Source organism: Lepidothrix coronata, unplaced genomic scaffold (genome assembly GCF_001604755.1).
Source record: "Lepidothrix coronata isolate B3197 unplaced genomic scaffold, Lepidothrix_coronata-1.0 Scaffold129, whole genome shotgun sequence".
Classification (NCBI taxonomy): Eukaryota; Metazoa; Chordata; class Aves; order Passeriformes; family Pipridae; genus Lepidothrix; species Lepidothrix coronata.
This window is the reverse complement of record NW_016690309.1, coordinates 2,100,731-2,124,671: the sequence shown is the minus strand read 5'-3', so window position 1 is coordinate 2,124,671 and position 23,941 is coordinate 2,100,731. Positions and strand designations below refer to the sequence as shown.

The following is a 23,941-nucleotide window of genomic DNA, read 5'->3' as shown; positions in this document are numbered from 1 at the left end:
GCATCTGGAATACATGTTCTCTGAACCCTTTTGGGCCATATATCTCTTGCAACTGACTTCAGCTGATGGCCCTGGTGGGCTTTTCTAGCCATATATTGCTATATTTCTGTTATTTGCTGACTGAGCTTGCCCAGACACCCATTCAGTGAGGGGTTCATGCAAGAAAAGTCCCTGCAATAAAAAAAAAATTAAAAAAAAAATCTAAAAGCTTTGCAAGAATAATATAATCATTATGTGCATTAAAAATCTCTAAATGGCAACTACAACTGTAGCTAAACACAACTAACTAATTTAGTCATTAAAAACACAGTATTTCTTTTTGCAAGTAGATTTTTCCTTTCAAATTTTCTAATCAGTCAATCAATACAGAAACTACATGAGACTGCATTTGTGCTAAAAAAACAACCCAGAGCCTTCATCTGAATTAAATTTTAGGTCTGTGGGATTTTTATTTTATTTCAAAGTATCTTGCTCTGAGACCTATTAAGACACTCATTGTTTCAAGGCACAATATTTGATGTTTGTAAAGCGTATTAGGCACTTACATGCTTTATATTAAAAAGGCAATGATTGGCTTCACAAAGCACCATACAAATACCTTTTTAATTGAAATCTTTCCATCTCCCCTGCTTTCAAGTCCCCAAAGGTACCAAGCTATGAATTTCAATGAGGGCTTTGCAAAACAGTATTTAATTAGTGCTTTTCTGTCAGCCTTTCTTCCATCACCCACCTAACCATTCTTGTTTCTACAGAGACATGTAACAGCAATTTAATATCATACAAAAGGAGCAACAGATAAGAGCCTAAAACGTATCAGTTCAACCTAATTTTGGTATGGCTGTTTTCCAAACCCACATGGAATAGTATCTGATTTACTGTGGAGGCAGCAGACCTTTAGTCATTAAAAAGAAGGAGAAAAAAACAAAAAATAAAAAAATAAAAAAGGAACTTCTTTATAGAGGTGTAATTTTGAGGTGAAGTTAAGTTTATGGCAGAGACACATCTTTCCTGGAGGTGAATGGAAGAAGGGGAAATGAATCGTGAGATCCTGTGCACGTATCACGTGGAAAACATGAAAACACAAACAAGACAAATGCAACAGAAATAATTTCTACTGGTGATGCAGAGTAATATTGCAGTGCTTATGGATGAAGGTGATTAGGATACAGTAAAATGTTTGGAATGGAGTAGCATCACAGCAGACTGATGCTGCTTGAACTACACTGGAAACCTGAAGTTCAGCTCTTGAACTGAACCATTCAGGTCAATGTTTCCACATGGAGACTTCATACTTACTTCAGCATGACTAACAATTTCTTGCTCCAACAAGAGGTCACTAAGGGAGGAAAAGGGATGCTACCACCAAATAAGAATGAGGAATTTTGAAAGATGTGATGAAGGGCGCTTATTCATACTATGCCTGTCTTTCATAATACTCCTTCTTTCAATTACGTTCCTAACACGACACTAAATACATTCAGAAACCATTTTTCCAATTCTGATGTCAGGCAGAATTGGAAAAGGATGTGGTAGTATCCAGAAATAAGGATAAGAGCCACAAGGAAAGCTGGTGGTATCCCAGGAATTGCTCATTGTGGTACACCCTGCTGCCCTCAGCCTCGGCTACAACCTGTGAGTCAGTACCAAGACACTAAATTTGGTAAAGACACAGCAGAGAAGAAAATGAAAGTAAGCAGTAAAAGCCACAAGACACCACAGGAGGGTGCTACACACAGCCACTGTACTCTTCTAGCAGGAAGAGTTTCAAAGGCAGCATGACTGTGTTTTCCATAGTGTGAAAGCAGGAGTGAGTCCTTTTCCCTCAGAGCATCTCGGAATGAATCCATTTACTTACAACCAGAGACTCAGAACCGAAGGGCACCGGTTGTGTCAGCCTGGGATCTGTGCTGGTTGTACAGATACTGTCACCTGATGCCCACTGCTGACACTGTGAGGAGCAAGAATCAGATCAAACGACCCATCCAATGCAGAGACTTTGATGGTTATATAAATATTTTACTGTGCTTACACTGTGTCAGAGAGCAGCTCCTCTCTACCCCAAAACATCAGCAGCTGTTCTTTACAAGCTTTAATATCAGCACATCTTCAGAAACCTGCAGGATTCTTAGAATGAAACTGCTGTGTGAAGGGATATACACTTTTATGAATCAGCATGTGACAATACATTTTTTGTAAGTACAGATATATTTTGCTGTGCCCAGAAATGTTTTCTTTCACACTTCCCACTTACTTTTCAGCAGCTAACCAAACCTAGAGCACTGTACTGTACACAATACAACACATTTACCACTAATTACTTTTTACTGAGGCTCTTTACAGCAATTTCAAAGAAAAAGTTTGAACTACTCATCCCCCTCCTCCCTCAACAAATCAAAGTCAGGTTGCTATGCAGAGGCTGATGAACATAACAGGGGCAGAAAGGATCCCAAAAGGTTGATGCTAAGTGCCTTCTATATCCCAGTGAAGGTAGGAGAGCTCACCACAGTAATCTCATACATCTTGCAGGTCCCTGGAAATAGAAAAATTGCATATACTTTCTTTAAAGTACCTTCTAGTGCAAGGAAGGCTCTGTTGTCCAGCTGCCCAAGTAAGTCCAACATACCCTGCCCAGAACCTGTCTCTTCATTGCCCCATCTCAGTGGGGCTTCTGTTCAGAGCCCCTGGGTACAGAATAAAGGACATGCACCCACCCACAGGGTTAGTAGTGGAACCAGTGGCCTCCTCTTATGTAGGAAAAAGGAAGATAATGTAAGGGAGACTTTCAAGCAAGGATCTGGAATTCTTCCTTTCCACACCCCTATTTCTTTAACATCACTCATCCTATTCTTTTCTGTCGTTCTCTGATTCCAACTGAGTTATATCTTCCTGAGGTGTTCTTCCTCTTTGTGTTGGGTTTTGATAACTCCCTTAATCACAGAATCATAACTTATCTCTATTTGTAAGGGACCCCTCAGGATCACTGTGTCCAACTCCCAAATTCATGTAATTCTTGTTGGCCAACAGTTACTACACTGCCAGATTTCTTCTGTCACAATATCCCTTGCTAAAAGTTACCACTCCAGTCTTCCTCTCTTTACCTCCACAGCAGCTACCACAACTTTGCTTTCTCTACAAAGCAGTGTTCATCACTACTGTGAATATTACAGTTTGTTTCCAGTAAAACCCATGTATGTACATCCCACAGTGTCCCTATCTTCCAGCATCTCTGTCCAGAGGTGATGGGCTAATGTAATGTCCTAGCACCACATCCCTAAAGCACCCTGGGATACTTCAGGATGAAGGGAGCTCTACTAAAAAACAGGTAACTACCTCGGAAGCAGCACTGTGAGAAAACAATACATACCAATGCCTTAAAATAACTTCTGGTCTACTAGTCCACACAGGAATGAAAAGTTAATGCAACCAAACAGCTCTCATGCTGCAGGACAGAAAAAGGCCCAGAATGCCATGAAATAGTGTGCAGAAACATGTGTTTCCCCAATACAAATGCCACTGTCAGAATTTCATTCCCAAGGAGAAATCTGCCAAAGGGATGCATGACTACTCTCCCACCCTCCAAGCTGGAAGCACAGAATTAGGCAAATGTTTTCAGAGAAAGCTTCTGTCAGCCTGCACCGAATACCTGTTGCCACTATCACTCCAATTGTTTGGCAGCTAAATTTTGTTTCCAACACCGTCTGGGACACACCACGAGGAAAACCTATTCATACAATGCTGCTTTCACGGGAGATAAGGAGGTATGGCAACAGTGGCCACCACAGACACTTTTTCTGTAGGGAACAGAGTCTGGTTGGGAAGAAAAGGGCAAGATCATCTTTCAGAAGGCGATGCAGAAACACTGACTATTGAGAAGACAAACCATTTTTTGACATACAATTTCATAAATAAAGAAAACAGGCTGCTGGTCACCTTATATCCTGTACAAACACTGGAAATGCAAACTTGTCTGGAAAGCAGAAACAGAATGCTATACCCTGGTATGTGCACTAATTCACTAACTGCTCCGTGGCTCCAATCCAGCAAAACACTTAAGCACATGAATAGTCCCAACAACAAAGGTCTGAAAGACTGCCCATACATTAAAGTAAATTGCAATGTAGGCACAAGCCTCTCCCTTGCTTTCATTAAAACCAGCAAAACCCAGAGAACAAAATCAATGCTGCATCCCTTGGGTATAGCAAGCAAGGAGTGGGGTCACAGCAGCCACATTCAAGGACAGTTTAGGAAAGCATATTTAAAATGTGAATTTTTATTTGTACACACAAATTTTAAATATACATACACTGGTGGGATAACTTATTGATTTCTGAGCAAAAAAACCCCCCCAAACCCCACACAGGTTTGACCCCCAAGGGGCCATTTAGCCATGAAAAAACTTCCCAACTTTTTACTGGGGTTGCTTTTATGGTCAGACAGTTTGCCACTCTGTGGAAAGGAAACACACTGCTGTGTTTTCCCTGAGCTTCCTTCAGAGGATGAATCTGAATAAAATGTCAGCCTGAGTCATGCAGCAACCCTGGCTTACACAAATCAAATGTCAGGGTTCAGGAGAGTGTGATGATAACACTTGGTGGGAGCACAAGGGAGAGAGATGAGTGATTCCCAGTCTGGGAGGTGACCTGGCAGGGTCCAGGCCAGGGAAAACTGAGAGGTGCTCGGAAAGGATGGATTAGAATGGAGATGATGAATATACTGCCATTTGAGAAAAGTTACCTGCTATCAAGGTTTGCTCAGACAGCACCATCAGGGCATTCAAAAAACAATTTCCCGTTACCTCAGGCAACAAAATCCTTTATTATCAGAGCAAGAATTTTACCAAAAGGACCATTTTACAGCACAGTTATAATTTCTGCTTTGACTGTCACTAGTGTTTGCATTCCTCCTCTGGCCTCTCTGTTCAAATGCTAAAACCAGCACCTAGCACAGACACACAGTGAGCACATGCAGGCAAACACATCTCCCACAAAGCAGCAAATCTGATCCCATTCCTGTCACAAACAGTTAATTTTTTTTTTTCTGGGGCACTCAGCATCAGATTTCACGTGGAGGCACCTGAAATAGCAGTCCTATGTTATTAGGCATTTAAGACCAAATGCTATCACCAACACAATGAGTGGAAGTCTAATCTGCAAGCCGTACTTCAGAAATGAATGAAGGGCAGTAGTGGTGTGAAAGTGGAAGAACCTGCTTCTCTCAAAGGTCTAAATGCTCTGCTGGCACATTCAGGGTGAGAAACATCCAGTGTGTACACAAACCACACTGTTGCTGTCATATCAGTGCTCTTTTTCTGTACAGTGAGGCTTATTTGGCATTGCAGAATAGTTTCTTCACCCTAAAATTGGCAGGCTCTCTTCTGTGCCCAAGTGGTTATCTCAGCACCTGTTTTACAGCTCTGCTTCAGTGCTACCTACCTCTTATTACCACAACAATCATATGGGAGCAGCAGGCTTTGTAATTGCCCTGCAAGCATATCCTTCACTACTAAATTGGCTTTAATCCACTTATATATTGGTTTCTTGCTAGCAGTTTCATTTCACCCTCCCAAAGTTCTGTGTGAGGCCTGGAGACACTTCTCTCCTACAGTTTAGTGAAGTGACTTGCCAGTGTCTTCCACAGAAAGTGAAAATTTACCTACCACTGTAGCACAGTTATTCACGATTTTCTCTACCTGCACAGTGGTGCAACCCCAAAGAAATCATCAAGATTTGCTTCACCTTCTGATCCAATCTCTGTTGTTGGCAGATGTTCAAAGTCTCATGATGCCAGCTCAAACTCTACTGAGACTGCTGGGAGTTGGTGGATGCCTGAACCGGTTTGATGAGGCAGGAACCTCATCTCCACTTCAGAGGGAACACTACAGCAGTGACTGGAGCAGCCTTTAGGCCTCCACAGATTCCATGGGCTAACAGTGCTGCAGTATTTCATCCCAGTCACCATGTGTACACCTGTGTATTCCACTTTCTAAAAGGAGCAAGGGGATGAAGGGTCTGGATGAGCAAAGATGGTGATACATTGGAAATATGGGAATAAGCACAGCAGCGTTATCTGGTTTGTAGCCATTTCTGGCTTTAATGATCTAAGAAAAGAAAAGTGGAGAAAATCCTTTGGAATCTATGGGCTGTTTGCAAGAGGTCATCAGAAGACTGTAAACAGAGTGTAGTCAATATTGTTGTGCATGGGGGAACATGGAAAAATAGAATTCTTCTTGGTAAGCGGATGTATTTGATTTCTACACTGTGATGAAAAGCATCAGCTAAACAGTAAACATGGATTTTAATTTTTACACTTTGATGAAAAGCATCAGCTAAACACTGAACATGGATTTTAATTTGGGCAGCGTTTGTCGGTGGTCAAGGCAAGCAGGAAAAAAATGGCAACGTTTTTCTGGATCTCACGCAAGGAAATCCTGTTTCTACCTGTAAACAGGACTTGTGGAAGCCCAAAGAGAGAATAAATACAAAACAGGGAAAATGGGATGTCATTCAACACAGCCACACTCCTGACCACAATGTTGCTTTTGAGACGGGTCAGCTTTGTATAGCTCAGCACAGAAGTATCTCCACAAAGTGAGTCATAACAAACACTAAGAGGGAAATGGAGGGCTCTGCAGGTGTTTTTAGAGGAAACAAAAGAAACAAAACAATCCTATAAAATATTTAACCAAAGGACATATAAATAAACTTGGAGTGCTTGGAGATATATTTATTTATATTCTGGGTTTGGGCACTTGATGGCTGGGAGCGAGAAGGGACTTTGATGGACATTCAGAAGTGGTACCATTCACACTCAGAGCTGCCTTAAAATACATATCCACAGTCTGGACAACAGGAAAATTCCTTTAGTCATCTAATGCCCCCCTTGCATGAAGTTAACAAGAACAACACAAAACCCACAGAGCTCTCCTGCTCCCACTAGGGAGGATCCTCTAAATCCTTTTAAAGGATCTAACTACTGAGTATTTCAGCCTGTGTTCTTCGGATTTTATCATTTTTCTGGCTTTTTGCTCTATCATGGGGCTGTTCCACGGAGCATTTCAGTGAGCTCCTGCCAGGGAATCCACCAGATTAATTCAGAGTTCATTTGGCCAGGAAGTGGTCAGCTTCTCTGAGAGAGGGCACAGGAATGACAGCTCCCTATCTCTTTCTGGGAATTCTCAGAAGATTGAGCAGCACAAGGTTTTTTCAACTAATGCCAAATGCTCCAAAGTCATGTTTAGATCTACACAGAAAGCCTTTTCAAAACAAATCTCCAGGTAAACATACTACTCAGGACTCAAGAGCGAGACACAGATTAGGAAAGTACAAATCCTGCTTTAAAACAGCTCATTACAGGTTGGGTTTTTTTCTTTTATGATCTGTTTTTCAGACTCCTATTAGAGCAGAGTAACTAAATACCCATTAAGTAAGCACTTAAGCCAAATGATAGCTTTTCCTGGGAAGCTTAGAGGGCGTTCTGAAAGCATTTTGCCTAGAGAGATGAGGAGCAGAAACACGGTCCTGGAGAAGAGCAGGCAGACAGAGCTTGAATGCTGTCCTTTGGCAGAGCTGGCAGCCCCCCCCTTTTTTTTTTAATTTAGCTTGGCCTTTTCCTGCAAAGCTCCCCCAACTCTGAAATATTTCACCTGGGAAGGGAAAGGGGCGATTCAGAGACACTCCCAGGAAGACACTCCTTCACCCAGCAAATCAGGGTTCATGTCTGACCTGTTTCTTGCTCTCCTCCTGCTATGGGGGTTCAGGGATATTTGTGCTGCAGAGCAATACGACAGCCACCCGTGGAGGCACAAGGGGCTGCCTAACCACCACTTCCACGGAATGCCAAGGGCAATACCTCCAGGTCTGAATGTTTCAGAGGTTTTTTTCCTATTATTTTTTTTTTTAAAAAAAAAATAATTGTTATTTTCCCAAGAAAATCAGCTACTCCAGAGAACTAAATTTAGTTCAGTGGAAGAATAAACTTCTGTCAAAAATAACATTGGAAATATCTTGTGGACTTGTTCAGGTGGTTAGATTCCACCTCACTTTTCAGAACCTCCCCATTTCCAGTGTCAGTCTGGCTGCCCTTCCCAGCACAAAGGCACAGTGCAGAGTCCCATCAGGCATCCTGAATCTCAGTAAGAAGTCAAGCTGCCTGGCACCATCAGAAATTGTTCAATTTACAACACTGAGCCAACAGAGAACAAAAAGAACAAAAAGTGTGGGAAGGAAAGGCGGGAGAGAACAGGATTTGCAAAATGCACCGTTACCCACCCGGCTCCCTGTGCTACACTTTGACCTCTAAACATGTACATCAATCACTGATGTTAAAGTGCACCAGGGATGAAAGAAGGGAATTAAATAACAGCCCAAAAGAATGGGGGCTCAGGGTATCTGCATTCTGTTCCTAGTAGGAGCACACATAAAAAACAGATCCCCAGCTTAACAAAACAGATTTGGTGAGATCAACACATTAAACTGCATGCTCTGTCAAATGAGCCCTTCACAGCTTTTCTGGAAAGTTCTTGCGATTTCTGCAGCCTTCCAGTGTAACTCTAGGCAAATTATTTAACTTTTCTGCCTCCCGTATTTATAAGTCAGAGTACATGGAATAATAGTTCCTGTTTCAGAGGGGGTTTATACTCCCGAGGTAGTTTTTGGAGACTCCTGCGACATCCTCTAGCGAATTAGTGATTAGAAAAGCAAATAACTAGGAGTTCACTTCTAAAGCAGGCAGAATGAGAAACACACAGCAGAAGAACAGTTCCCATCCCTGCTTCCCCATCTTGGCATTCGTAGCCTCGCAAAGAAATGTCACTTTAAATAACCAGTTCTCATTACGCTAAATACTGAAACGCCAACCCTGATCATGTGGATTTCTGTCAAAAATTAATGTTTTAGCAAGGAGGCTCTTACTTTTGGCCTGTCTGGTACTTTGCAGTTTGATATGGATTGAAGATAGCAGCTATTATATTATCCTCAGCCCATGTTAACTGTAGGCAGAAAATCTGCCAGCTCTGGTAAATCACCCATGTAACACCACGCTCGCAGCAAAAGTGGATACTCTGGGCTCACATTGCATGTGCAGTGATTTAGTGAGCTATAAACACAGAGAAGAACTTTTAAAGGAGGTGCTCCATATCAAAGGGGGCCAAAAGTGCTGTTGCTTTTACTCAGAGGTGAATGCTTTATGTTGGAACAAGAGAAGAAAGCTTATCTGCAGCTTCTCAGTGCTGATAAGTCAGGCACAGCCCTTTGAAAATGATCGGTCCCACTACAGCATCGTGCACAAAATGCAGGTTAATTGATTTGCTGCAGAGCTCAGTGCTCTTATCAATGGTGAACACAGTTCAGAGAGTAACTCCAACAGCACACAAAGCTCTCTGTTACACTTAACACCTCCGTTTCTGCATTTTTTGGCTCCTGGGAGAATTGAAGAGCTGAGCCCTTGCAGGAGTGTCATCCTGATGACCTGTGCATGATTGCAGGGCGACTTTGCAATCTCAGTACCTGATCCATTCCACTGAGAGGAGAAAATAAGATTCCAAAGACATTGTTACTATGACTATACTGTGGTTTATACAGGAAAGAAGTTACCCAAATGAAAAGGAAACTCTAAGGGAGCAGATACTGAAAAGAAATGTCATGAGTGAGCCATGGAATTAAGGAGAGAGAAGGATGGATTTTTGCCTCATGCTGCTTCTCACCTTTCTTTTCATTTTCAATCTGTTCTTTTGCACTTCACCTCATTCCCACTTGGCTGGTTGGCTCTCTTCTTCCTTTTTTCTGTTTACCTGACATACCTTTATCTCATTCCCTTCTCCCTTTGTGCCCCCTCTTAAAAATATCTCATGGTGGTACCACAAAGTTCCTGCCATGAATGCATTCACAGTGACTTCTAAGATAAGAAGCTTAACAAAGCATGTAAGTATTCTTAGGCTCAAAATATGTACAGCTATTAAATACAAGCATCTTCCTTCTCATTGCCATTAACTCCTAGATTATTTCAGAGTAGCTCAGAGCAACCTCAAACATAATTACGTGGAACTGAATAATTAACAGAACTCATGAAATGCACACCATATACAGGAGGCTAACAGTATAAATGAACAGGTATTTGGTACTCATATCTTCAATTTCTGCTGGTTTATAACCAAAAACACATCATGGTATCAGTCTATAGAGCTCCTGCTGGATCCTGCTGCAAAAGAAAAGCAGAAAAGAGGAACAGGGCCTGCAATGTGGTCTGTGCCCGATTTCTCTGCAGAGCAAAAAATACAATAAAAATAAATGGAGAGACCCACAGTGACTACAGAAGATGCTGAGCATCCTTACACAGTATTCAGAGCAGGCCTTGAATTCAGAGAGAGACACACCATGACAAATACACCACATTTACTTAAATGTATTACTTAAAACAGAGTCCATTTGTTGTGTGCATCTGTGAATGCAAGCTTTTTCTCCAGTACACTCTGGCTTAATATTCTTCCCAGATCTTTCTCACCTGATGTTTCAGGCAACTGGATGCTGGAGAGGCCTTTAAAAAACACGTCAGTTCTTTTATTTGCTATAATCTTGCTATATCCAGAGCAGACAGTATGAACAGAACATTGGTTCCCTTCCAATGCTGTTGAAGGATTGAGTGTGAAAGACCTCTTTGCGTTATTTTCTCTTTCTATTTTTTTTTTTAATGTACTGCTTTCCAGTGTGTTTTCCCACTGGTGTGTGTAGCTTCTCCATCTTGTCAGCACTTCCAGTGGAGCTGCTGAGCTCCAGACTGGTCACTGCCCTTTCTGTCACAGTGTGGAGAGATTTTTGGTCTGACTCACAAACCCCCTGGTCCCCCTGACAAGCTGCCTGGCTGTCAGGCTGCTGCAGCTCTTTCCAAGACATACTTCCTTGCATCTCCAGCTTCATTTTCCCCCTTTAGCTTCATCCTTTCCATAGGTATTAGCAATGGAGCCATGCAGAAACAACAGCCATTAAAGTATTTCAGATTCTTGCTTGTTGAGAAATTACCTGCATGTCCTAGTTTGTCACTTAGTCATGTTCCACTTTTATTACTGTTCAAGCACTATATATGCATGTGACTTCTAGATTACCTACCAGGTGATGTTTCCTGGTACATCTAGGCTTCAATTTTTTAAATATTATTGTTTTCTTTTCAAAATATTAAATCTGGTATCTGTTACAGGACAGCTTCCGCACAACACTCCTGGAATTCAATCCCAGATTTCTTGGCAAAAATCTGCCAATCTGCTGCTGTTCCTGAGTGTTGGGAAATTTCTCCTTTGAGTTTCAATGAACTCCCCACTATTGTGCCCTGCTGACTGGTTTGGTTTACTGCTACATTCAATCCCAGATGAAGCAAAGCAACAACAGGTATTGGCTACTCAACAAAATTTGGGTTTCCTTCTGAATTAAAACTTATTCGAAGTCCAAGAAACTTTTCAAACACAAGATTTTTCTTTCAGAAGGCAAGTGAGCTACAAAACTAAGGTAGAGTGTGTAGAGGATTCATCACATTTTGCTGAGTGTAACTGTGATATGGGGCTGAATTGGTCCCTAGGAACTCAACTGAGGCCAGCAACCAACTTTACTGGGTTGTATTTAACTCTGCAACTTGGGATATACTGAAACTCTCTCTTCACTTAATCACATAACATTTCCTCACATCCTGATTTCCACCCGGCCTGCTCTGAGCAACAGGAGTGCAGCTACAGGGAATCTGTCCTGCAGTCCCAACACAGTCTTAGAAAATACTGTCCTATTTACACCTCAGTTTTCTCACCTACAAAAGAATGATTGCAGCCTCAGGTCTCAGATGCATTTAGAATTTTTGTGAGCCAAAAGTGACGTGCCACTGCCTCCAATTCTGTGCCAGCCTAAGCAGTCACCATTTAAGCTGACGTTTATTGAAGGCCTTAAAGAGAAAATCTGAGGGAAAAAAAACCATCAAGAAAAAAAAGCCAAACCAAACCAAAACCAAACAAAAAAAACCCCTGAAAACAAAACCAAAAAAAACCCAAAACCAAAAAACTTACTGACAATTTTGATACTTAAAACTCTGCTTTTGCAGTTTAATTTGGATAGACTCAGTTTTATTTGACTAGTGCTTAGAGGGTGGCTATGAAGAAGATGGAAGCAGAGAAAAGATAAAGGGCAACAGGTACAAGTTGCACTGGCAGAGGTTTTATCTTGACATTAAGAAAGGTGATTTTTACAACTAGAACAACCTTTCAGTGTAACAACATCCCCAGGGACATAGTAGGGTCCCCAATGATGGTGGTTTTCAAGATGTGACCGGACAGAGCACTTGATATTCTCACCTAGGCTCCCTTTCCCACAGAAGGTTGGAGGTCCTTTCCAACCTGGGCTGTTCTATGACTCCATCAGACTATTTGATCTCATATCTAGCCCTAAACTAATAATGTTGTTATGATTCTATGATCATTACTGCTTCCCCTCACAGCTGAACCCAAGTCAGATGACACTGCACCAGTGTAACTTTACTAGTCCTAGTCTTGGTAAGTCATTCACAAACAAGGGGAGGGAGCTCAGGTCGAACAGAAATTACTTTTTACTTAAATGAGGTATTTTCATCTGTTGCATCTTCCCTCCAGGCAAATTAAAACCTCCTCCCATTCCAGAGGAACGAAGAAAGATAACTGAGGTGTCTTCACACAGGCTGCTGGAGTGAGTAAGAATCCCAGAAACTGAAGTACAGCAATTTTTGTGGGTTATACAGAGTTTTAAAAGGTTATACATTTCTAACAGGGCACAGTGAGACTTAAAATAGTGTGCATATATATATATGTATGTATCATATATTCTGTGAAAGATAATAAATTGAACTTTTTATTCTAAATGTACTATGGGAATGTATAAACAGACAAGTTTCTATTACACTTAGGTCATACTGTGTGTAGGTTTAGGAAAAAGCTTCCAAGATCACAGTATGTTTGTCCAGATAAAACTTATGCAGCCTGAAAGGTTTTCTTGTTATATTATCTAAAAGCACGTGGATTGATTTCCTTAAAATTTGCTTTACATATATTCCTCTCCTTTACAATCACATTAGGACTCCAATTAGAAAAGACAAATAGGATTTTTCTGTGGGATGCCTGTACTCAGGGTACCTATGGTGATGTATGTTCAAGTAATGGAGTAATTCAACTGGTTACATCATTATGAAAGAGCTTTCATAGCTGAGATGAGAAACCTTGTACTTCATAAAGTCTGGAATAGTGCTGGCAACACTTAATTATTTAAAGTCACCCTTCCACATGGATCTAAATGTGAATAGATTATTATGTTTTCTGTAGAAAATACACCTCTGTCCTCTAAAGTGCTTTGCAGAAGTTCTGAGTCACAATAACCACCTTGCCCAGAGTCTCCCAGGGGATCAGCACCAGAGATGGGAATAAAGAATCCCAGAATCCCAGCTCTAACCCTTCCTGCACTGACTGGGGACCATGATTCCTCCCAGCGAGTCCTAACACATTATTGTGCCACCAAAAAATCACACTGCACTAAGACAGGTAAAGAATAAAAATAAATCATGGAAAATAGGCAGGAAAAAAATTGAACAAAGGTGGCTTTATAATCCTCAGGACCAGAAGAAACCCTGTAGTTTGAGGTCAGCTGACCAAAGGATTCGTGTGCCACTACTGTAAAATTAACAAGGGTTTAACACATAATCAAGTTTAACAAGCCTCTGTGCATCAGCACAAGCAAGGTAACCTACTTCATAATGCCCCTTAGCCCATGACAAATGCCAGGCAATGTGGTTTAGCATGTTCCCCTTTCCTCTGGGATTACACTGACACACTTTTAGTGGCAGAAAAGAGACAAGCTGGTTTTGAGACTCTGTTTGCAGCACAGTAATTTGCTAAGTTGTGGTAAAATTCGACTGTATGTCAAATTCCCTAACTCTGCTAAGAACAGAGGGCTAATGGGATAAGGGAAAGTGAAAAAGCATTTCCTTGCCAAATGGGTCTTTAACAGGCTTGAAAACGACAGTGACAACTGTGTAAAGGGCTTTTCCACCACTGGATGAGTCCACCTTAATTTGAGCCTTACAACCCAGCACTTCTCCACCTCTTCTCACCACTCAGAATTGCACCTTCCTGTCCAGTTTGGTACCAGCTGTATAAAAACACTGACAGTGAACGATGAGCAGACATAATATACCTTATGCTTGAGGTGGACATTCAGGGCATGGAATGTGAAGTGACAGAGGTCTTCCCAGCCACAGAACTCCAGAAGGATGTGATCACTCTGAACCTCAGTGGAGATACAGACATAGAGCTAAACTCTGTCTATTTTGCTACTCCTTAGGCCCAATTCAGATTTTTAACCAACTTTGCTAACATCAGGACGTTAAGGATGTGCCCTGAGGCTTTGCTGAATTAGGGCTTTTGGCTTATCATCAAATTAAGGGAAAATGTGCCATAACCCACTCACCTGACTCAGTCACAGCTGTAGCGCAGGATCCTAATCTCCACATTTATTAAACACATGCTCCCTCTGGAGCTGGAGATGATACAGTAACAGCTGTTTTATTCTGCTTTCTTTCTAAGTCACATGGAAAACACAACCCTGTCTCTGGTATAATTCACAGTGTTCACACCTAGTATTGCAATTAAGATGTACAAAGATAAACAACTGTTAAATTCTCCATATCTTTCACAATCTATTCAACCTCCCAGTCTCTCTCCCTGGTGTTGCCATCATTACTGTGAGCAAACTCTGACTCAGCAAAGGGAAATTAAGTTTTATGCAAAAATAAATGAGGCAAGTTGTATTGGGCACAGCATCCTCCCCAAAGGTACTGAGACTAAACATAGGAAATCAGCAGAAAGACAGGGAAACAAAGCAAAAGCTGGGACATCAGGGTTTGCTCTGACTTTAATGTCAGCCTGGCCTGCCACTGGTATAAAATTAGTATTTCTCTGTGGATCATTAATCCTTTTTGTCCACAGTGTCCTATCATGAACTCCAACGTGGCTTTTAACCACAGCTGTGGGTGGGAGCACCCCACAAGACACCCCAAAACCCATGGGGCACAGGGCGTCTCTGGGGGCTGAGAAAATTCTCACAGCAGCCACCAATTTTAGGGAGGGCACGTCATATCAGAAGACACCATTCTTTTGCCTGGTTAGTGCAAAAAGGGATGTGTTCCTCCCTCAAACTTGCTGAAGGGTTTTGGCAGGTCGAGGCCTTTGTGTGTGGACTGCAGTGCTGGCTGTGTGCTCTGCCTTTGTCCACTCCAGCCTTGTCTACCAACAGAGGTACAAGCACAACTAAACATGTTGATGTGTATTTTTGTGTTCCAACAGCTTCTGCAGCAGCATTTACAAGTGAGACATACAAAAATAAGCAAACACAGATATGAAAAAAGCCACTTGCTTTCTCACTGTGTCTGTTTACTATTTGCAGTTCAGTCACCTCTGACAAGTGAAGGAGATCATTTCATCTCAGTTCCTGCCTCCAGCACACCCACCTGATGTATTGCTGGGGGGGATCACTACAGTGCAATGTTTGCTGTCACTGTAAATTGACACTTTACTTCTGAAAAGCTACAAGCCATTTGTTCATAAAACACTTTGCAATCCCCACTAGTCTGTTTGGTAGTTTGCTCGGGTTTTTTTTTTTTCAGATCTAAAATAACTTTAAGGTGTTGCTTCAAATTAAACATCCATGCCTTACATGACATTTTCTTCGTAAACGAGTTAGCACAAATATATTTTCCCATGCATATTTATTATGTGCATACAGCAGTCAGCCTTCAAATCCACTCTCCCAGTCCCTGGGGCAAACCAGGAATCCTCCTTGCCATAAAAACTTACCCTTTTCCCTCAATAAAGAATAAACTTTTGCCTTTAGAGTCTCATTTTTCATTTATTTAATTAGTTTCCATCTCAGATAACGAAATTCTTTTTTACTACAGCTGGGAATTTTTATAATGTGCAAATTGAAATAATGATTGTATCACGATACTCTTCAACTGGTTTTCATTAAGCCCCCAGCTACTATTCCTTGCTTTGTTGGCTATCTTTGTGTCGGGGTTACTTTACACTGGACAGAAATTTATGTTGAAAAGAATGACTAAAAACCTATTAGATAACAACCCTTAAAATGCACTGGTTGATGCATATTCTTTTCATAAGCAAAACACCTCAATTGCTTAAAACTTAATAATCACGCTAAAAAGTGGACTTGTGAGTGTATCCCAGGGATTCACAATTCTGAACATCCAGATTACTACCTGTCCTTGCAATTCTGTGCAAGCAGACACGCAGTGCCAGAAATACATTTACATTTCTGAGATTTCTTGTCAACAGAGTGACTAAATTCATACCCTGTGTTCAAGTAGGGTTTTCTGGTTCATTTTAGTCCCTTGAAACAGCTCAGAACCGTTTGTGTGGCTTGCTGGAATTTACAGCATGCTTACATTGTTGATCACCAGTCTCATCTCGCTACTTTGTCATCCTGTATTGCCTACTGGGAAATGAGTTTGCTGGAATATATTCCCATTGCTGCCAGGGTCACAGAAGTCTGAATGAACACAGAAGGAGTCCACTTAATTGCAAAGATTTATAGCTATGTTGTTTTCTTTTCTCCCTTTCCACTCAAACTTGTCTTCCATGTCTGACATCTATAGAAAAGGGAGAGCTGCTTGTTCTGGTCAAAACCAGCAGCAGACAAGGATCCCAGTTTTGCAGGGATTCCTTATTTCTCCCACTAGTGCACAGGCAACAGAGAAACAGTTTTCTAACCCACCCTAGGCCAGGGTAGTGAACCAAAGAAAAGTGCTGTGTCAATACAAGATCAGCCATGACCTGTCTGCAATGAAGCAACGAGTTACACAACTGGCAAAAATACCCACATAACCTTTATCATTTCCAGAAGCTTCATTTGGATTTAGGATGCCATGCTTTCCCAGCTGAAAGACAGGTGAACTGCTACGCAAACAGACAAAAGATTTTTAACTCCTGGAAATCTGAACATCAGTCTCTGCCTGCCCAAAGAGTCTGCTGTGCAAATCAAGCATAATTTCTGTGTCAAACTAAAGCCTTTTCCATCGTCTTATTTATGGCTCTGCTACAAGCCCGAGTAGCAGAGGAATCAATCAATCCAACCAACCAGGAAAACGATTTTGGGAGCTCTGGGGATTAAAAAAAACAGAACCAAACCAACAGAACTCAAACTGTTTTAGCATTTCTGACTGAACACAGAGTTTACACGCCAAGAACTTACCAATGGAGCGATGGATGCAGGTGTGCTGGTTATCACTCAGAAAAAAGCCTTCTTTGCACTGACATTCATAGCTGCCCATGGTATTTACACAGATCTGCTGGCACCCTCCATTGTTATCCAGACACTCGTCAACATCTAGAAGAGAGAAGGAAAAAGAAACTCAAGATAACCTGCAGATTCAGAATATACACCTGGAGGAGCAAGGAAGCCATAAAAAGGCTAATGGAAACTACCCAAATGCCATCACTTAATCCAAATTATCCCACCTAATTATTTTTCCTGCATCCCAGGCTTAAAGTTAACATAAAAAATCAAACAGTGGAGAGAGGAGTCCAGCTACATCTCCATGTATTCCGAGCTGCAAATTGATTTCCAATGCACAATGAACATTAAGGTCCTAAAAAGGCTGTGACCCCATCTGCCAAGTGTGGTGTTGCACTCTGTCATTCCCACTCCACTTGGAAAGACATACTTCAGGACTACAGTAATTTTTAGCAGGGGTAGCAGGCAAACACAAAGGGCATTACTGGGTGAAAAGAGTCTTTATAGAGTCCTGGTCTTGAAGAGAACAGCATGTTTCAATTACTGGAGTCATAACCCCCTACTTTGTCAGTTTGTTTAATGTTGTTTAATGAAAAGAAGGCTTCTTAAATCTAAATGTTCCATGTCTGTATTGTCCTTTTAATAGGCAAATATATAAAACCACAAAGGCAGCATTAGCTACTGGCTGTTTTGAGGGTTTCTGCCTATCCCCCATCACTTCTCTTTGGCATAACAGTTTTTATGGTGGTGTGTTGAACAGAGACGTGTTCCAGCATTGGAAAACCACTGCCACTAAGAGATACCTGACCCACATTCAACCTTGCAACTCTCCTGTTTTGCTCATAACAGTGAATCATATTTGTTTTCTGGGGGTTTTTTGTTCATTTGTTTTTTCTTGTTTGTTCATTTGTTTGGTTTTGTTTGGTTTTTTGGTTTGGTTTTTGTTTTGGTTTTTTTTTTTGATAAGAGCAACTTGCCACTTGAAAATTCTATGTTTTCCTTTTTTTTTTTTTTAATGAGGACTCTTCAGCCAATTAGTTATTTCACAGTATGCGCCAACATGCCAGCAATTGAGCTGGTGTGTGTTTTGCTTTCGTTTTGTTTTTTGGAGGGGGCAAAAAACCCACAACAAAGGTAAATGATCCACAACACCCAAAACCTCAAAAGAGCTGGCACAGCTACAGCAGAAATTAATTCCTCCAGGACTGGCCACAACACACTAAGGTAAAACCAAGCTGGTTTGCTGGTACTTTTGCAGGCAGGGCCAGGAAGCTCTGAAAGGCTGCAAAAAGTCCGCCAGCAACTAATGCAGGAACGTCAGTGAGTTCCAGCCCCTTGCCTGTTATTTGTGCTGGGGTGCTGCCTGCACTTCATGTGACACAAATCAGAGCTCTTTCTCACAGAGAAAAAAAGCTCCAGGGTAATTACAGTACCCAGGGAAACCAGGCAGGCTCCTTCTGTCTTGAACTACAATGCAAGTGTGTAGACAGTCCTTGTTTTTTTACTGACCAGGAAATGTTAAACACTATTGCCTCAAATTTTCTGTATCAAAATCCCCCCTGCCCTCAGTTCTCACTCCTTTCCAGAAGTGAATGTTTTCATAACCCCCATCAGAGAGCTTGGGAGTGCACAGGAAAAGGAGAAGTGAAGACTTTCCTTGCCTACTGCTGCACAAGAAGGAAAGATAAATAAGTGATCCCAGTTAGAGCCTTCCTCTGCCTTCCCCGCCCTGCTGCCCTCTTCGTGCCACTCAAACCCGCTCCCTTCAAAACAGCACACTGGGATCTGGATTCTCCTCTCTGGAAGATCAGCTGAACACTTACTGGAGGAAAAAGTCTCAGCTGGTACATGTACAAACCCCCAAATTATGCTACAAAGTACGAGGCCTTCCCAGAGCTTTGTTTATAATATCACAAATAACTCGAACAATTGCCTTCCAGCTCTAATGAATAATCTGAAACAAATGCAATGATTTATAAACATTTTTTTTCTGCTCTTGATAGCAAATGCTGGTGGATTTACCACTTCCATAAAGAGACAGCTCAATTTACCACCAAGCCCCAAATCCATATGCTGGAATAAAATTATTACAATTGAAACTCTTTTAAAAAGCTTTACTATGAGGAATTTCTGCCAATTGTTTTCAATTACTTGACTCAAAATTATTTTAATATGCATTTTTGAAGAGAAGGACTTGAAGAAAGGGCACAGCTGGATTTAGGACTACTATATCCCTATCTCCATACTACATGCCTTCCAGTGGATCTTGGTTTGACAGTGCAGGATTAATATTTTCTCTTCTCAGGCCTCAGTTCTTCTAGGTCAGGCTTTTTGGAGCACTTTTTATTACTACAGTTCTTAAAAGGTGCTTAGTATCCACCATACCAAGCAATCTACTGGGCATCAATGCCTGGAAAATATTTATTGAATTATTTATTGCTAAACTGTCTTTCCAATGAAGTCACTTTATGATCAGTTTATTAGTAACTCAATTTAGTGAATAGGGTGAAATGGTGTTCTGAAGCTAGAAGAGAGAACTCCATCAACTCCAAGAAGCTCAAGCTTTGGTAGATCTGTAGAAATAATTCCTTCATGTTTCTGATTTTTTTCAAAGCTCACAAAAGAAACAGCTGCCAAAGCGGCTTTTCCTTTCTTTTATTGTGCAATTTCACTCAAGTCAGATAAAGTTACCCAACTGAACCTGTAAACATCAACAGTGCATTGAATTTTGGACCAGATTTTCTAGAGATTAAGTTCCACACAAGCACCAAAATAAGTAGCCAGGTTTTCAATAAAGCTCTTCTAGATCCAGTTTTGGTGGTTCTACATGTCAAACATGGCTGTTGAGTGTTTTGAAAAAACTGAGGGTGGATTCTCAGGAGCTTTGATTGTTGCCACCCTGGTTGACACTTTACACCTGCTGGAGACCTGCACTCCAGGGCCTAACTCTGGACACATGAAAAAAGTAATTTATGGGATAAAATCCCTTCGCTCAAACAAGTGAATCTACTTCAAGCCCCAACTAAACCTATTTTGAAAACCCATTTTAAAAACCTTTAAACCTTTAAAAACTTTAAACTGATTGAGCACAAATACAAAGCTCACTTGCTCTATTACTCTACTCATAATAAAAAGGATTTTTTTTTCCCTAGAATAAACAGTGTGTCTTCTTTCATAACCTTTTACACAAAATCAGCTACAACTGACCATTCAGGACCAGACTGTCTCCCTGAGGATGGCAGCCTCAAGGCAGCAGGGGCAGGGTTCCAGTCCTTTAAACTGGTGTATGGAAAGCCAAATCCATTCCCTAGGCTACTTATCTGACAAAAGGTTCAGCTTGGCTTCGCCCCCAAGTGTGATTCCTACAGTACATCATCCACTGCTTACAGGAGAGCTGAGTCTCAAAATCCTCCTGATGATCCCATGGCGGGAGACTTCAACAAACCTTCAGAATCCAGACTCACAAAAGGATGGAAAAAGATTCTCACCTAAGCAGAGCTCAGGTGGTTATTCCACATGGCTGCTCCAACCCTCATCCTCAAAAAGAGGATGAAAAACTAGGAGAAAGCAAATAAATGTCCTCAAGCCATTCCCTGTAATGCCCATCACAAAGGGCTGCCCTGTGATTACCTTTGCCAAAGACAATCCTCCAGAAATCACTCATTTCCCACAGCTCTGAATTAGAAATAAATAGCTCAGATGACACCCAGCACGAGAATCAGAACTGCTTATACAGAATTTAGACCACAGTGACAAATCTATGTTTCCAGGGAGGTGAGGGCCTGGATTCAGAGTGGTCAAGCATCACCCAGGACAAAGAGGAACAGAGGAAGAGTCAGCTCAGGGAGAGGCTGGGAAAGGAGAAGTATCTTTCAAAGGAGACAGATAATGGATGTATATATGCATAAATACATAGCTAGATCCACAGATCAGAAGCATTATGCAAATTAATGCAGATCTGAATTTGCATAAGACCTCTAGCTTTTTGGCCCGCTGCCCTCACCTAATCAAACCTGTGCTCTGTACCCGGGTGAGATCCTCTAGATCAGTATCAAAGGGTAGGAAATATCACAGCTGATAAAGAAGAATGATTCATTTAATAAATAAACAAATGTTTTCAGTTTCTCATTTCATTTATCTGATGAACTTTCCAAACCAGCTTCACTGGTGTTTTCACCCTGGTGTGGAGCAGAGCTCCCCACAGCATCTGGCCTAAAGAAGCTCTTGTGACAGTGTCCTGCCTGGACACCACGGAGGGGGAAAGGTCTGCTGAGGGGACCTGAAACCAAAACCACCAGCAGGAAGACACAGAAAAGGAAACCCTACAGAGAGCCAATGCCAAGAACAGTCAGTCTGTTCACTTCCTCCCAGGTTCTTCTCTTCCTTCCTGCTGACACTTTCCTTCCATGTCAGCATCTTCAGCAACACTTAAGCCCCTGAGAAATCTGAGTCTCACCTTCAAAGTCTCCAAAGCATTTGGGAATCAGAGCACAATGTATTTACTGCAGCATCAAGACTTCTAAAAACAGGACTTTGACTCATGATCCAGGGAGCTGATCCTGCTATTTTTTTCCCTCTAAGCTACTCTTTGACACTTTTGGAAGAGCTCTCTTAAGATGCCTATTTTACCAGTGCAGAACACCATGACTGAGAGATGAACCACTGATAGCAGCACTACAGACTTTCCCTCAAATGTTAGCAACAAAACACCACTTGGGATATTTTGCATTTGTAGGGGAAATGATTAGCAACTACAAACTCAGACAATATAAGTGCCTGATTCTGGGATTTTAAAACCATTATATTCTGAATATTTCGAGTCAGAAAGCTGGCTGAAAATCTCATTTAAAAAAAAAAATCACATTCCTGGATTTACTACAATCATAGTTATACCAAAATAACATGTAGCCCAGCATCTTTGACACTGTCCTGTAGCTGATACTCAAGAGAAGACTGTGGAGATGGGACAGAACCATTGCAGACACGTTCTCCCAAGTTTCAGCAATCACATACCTGTGAACTTTCCTAAATCACTTGCCAGACCATTGCCCTGCTGGACCTTTCCTGGGTGAACTTCTCTAGTCTCTAATGAACCCAACATGATGGGGCAATGACTTCTGCAATTTAATTATGAGTTATATCAAGAAGACATGCTTTTGGTTATTTCAAACATGCTGCTTCACAGTCTGAGTGTGGGCCCCCAAACTCCATTATTGTGAGAAACAGTAAATATTCATTCACTACTTGCCTTTTCTGCATCTTTCTTGATCTTACAAATCCCCCTCAGCCTCGTACTGTCTCTCTCATCTACCCTGAGCCCTGAAGCACAGCAGTACACAAACAAGATAATCACAGAAACAATTCCAATGACCTCAACACATCACGCTTAAAACGAAAAGTGCTCTTTTCTAGGAGTTAACCCTCAATGACAGCAACATTTGGAACACATTCTTTTCACTCTTCTACTCCTCCAAGTACCATGATGCTCTGTTGGAGTGGGTGTCTTGGAAGATGTGATCTCACGATAGCCATGGAAGCCCAAGGAGTAAATCTGGCATGTAGGAGTAGAGCAAGTGGTATCAGATTAGAGGCTGCAGGCAGGTGCTCCTGCTGGAATGCTCATACAAGTGCTGACATGCTGGGAAGGCAGGGAAGGACTGAGGGGGCCATGGAAACGAGAATCATTGCTAATTGAACTGCTAAACCATCTCTTGTAGCCAAACTTCATATGAGCACACAGAGAGGAACACCAGAGGAGAGAGACATCACTACCTGTGTGCACAGCATTTCTATCTCCAGCAGATCTGAAAACAGGCTTCACCCAAAATTTAAAAGCTGGGCCCCAATTTTCTACTATTTGCACTATTTGAGGTTAGAATTCTACATTCTGGCCCCTCCTTCAAGAAACTGAAAAATCTGGTGAAGAAACGGAAGAAGAACAGCCTTGAATCCAATGCTTCACTCATTACCACAGCTGCAGAAATATTCATTAGAGCCTCTGCTGAGAAAAGCTCCACTTGCAAAGAACACATCCTACAGTAATGGATGTTTACTGAACCAGACATTTAAAAAAACCCCCAAAACAGCAAAAACCCCCCAAAGGGTGAAAAATTACCTTTCCCCGAAAAACGAAGCATATTTTACAGAAGGGAAACATGAAGAATGCTCTTGGGTGATGAATACTAAAATAATTCTAAAATGATCAATGAATTGACCCCTAGAACCACTGTTTTCTTATCTACAAGGATCCAACACCTAAATTGGTGGCCATGATCTGCCCTGGAGAATAATTCTGTCTTTTAATGGGCTACAAACCCCCATCACCTCAACATCCACCGACTGGGCTTCTTGTTTGCCTGAAAAGGATGCTTCAAATCACTTCTGCTGCTATTTTGTGACACACAGAGGAATTCCATACATTTCACACTACACAAACACAGTGTAAATGTGGCTGGTAAAGGACTTTTTTTTTTGCTGCGTAGGGCACAGGAAATATGCATTTAATGCAATAGCTTAACTCTGCTGCATGTGCTACACCGAGTTCAAGTCTCTTGACAATATTTGCTTATTCCTTCCTTAAACAACTGGGCACCACTCTCTGCCCTTCCAAGCCACCAAAACCTTTCTTTCACAGCTTTTGGCAC

At 41.5% G+C, this 23,941-nt stretch overlaps 1 protein-coding gene across 3 annotated transcripts in view; it reads right to left on the bottom strand.

Annotated features, from left to right (window-relative positions):
- The window catches only part of SCUBE1 (signal peptide, CUB domain and EGF like domain containing 1), a 173,853-nt gene that overhangs the window by 112,246 nt on the left and 37,666 nt on the right, over positions 1 to 23,941 (bottom strand). For all 3 annotated transcript variants that reach the window (XM_017826686.1, XM_017826687.1, XM_017826688.1), the window contains exon 4: positions 17,256 to 17,390. In XM_017826686.1, coding sequence (XP_017682175.1) covers positions 17,256 to 17,390 — 135 coding nt within the window. The remainder of the gene's footprint in view (positions 1 to 17,255; positions 17,391 to 23,941) is intronic.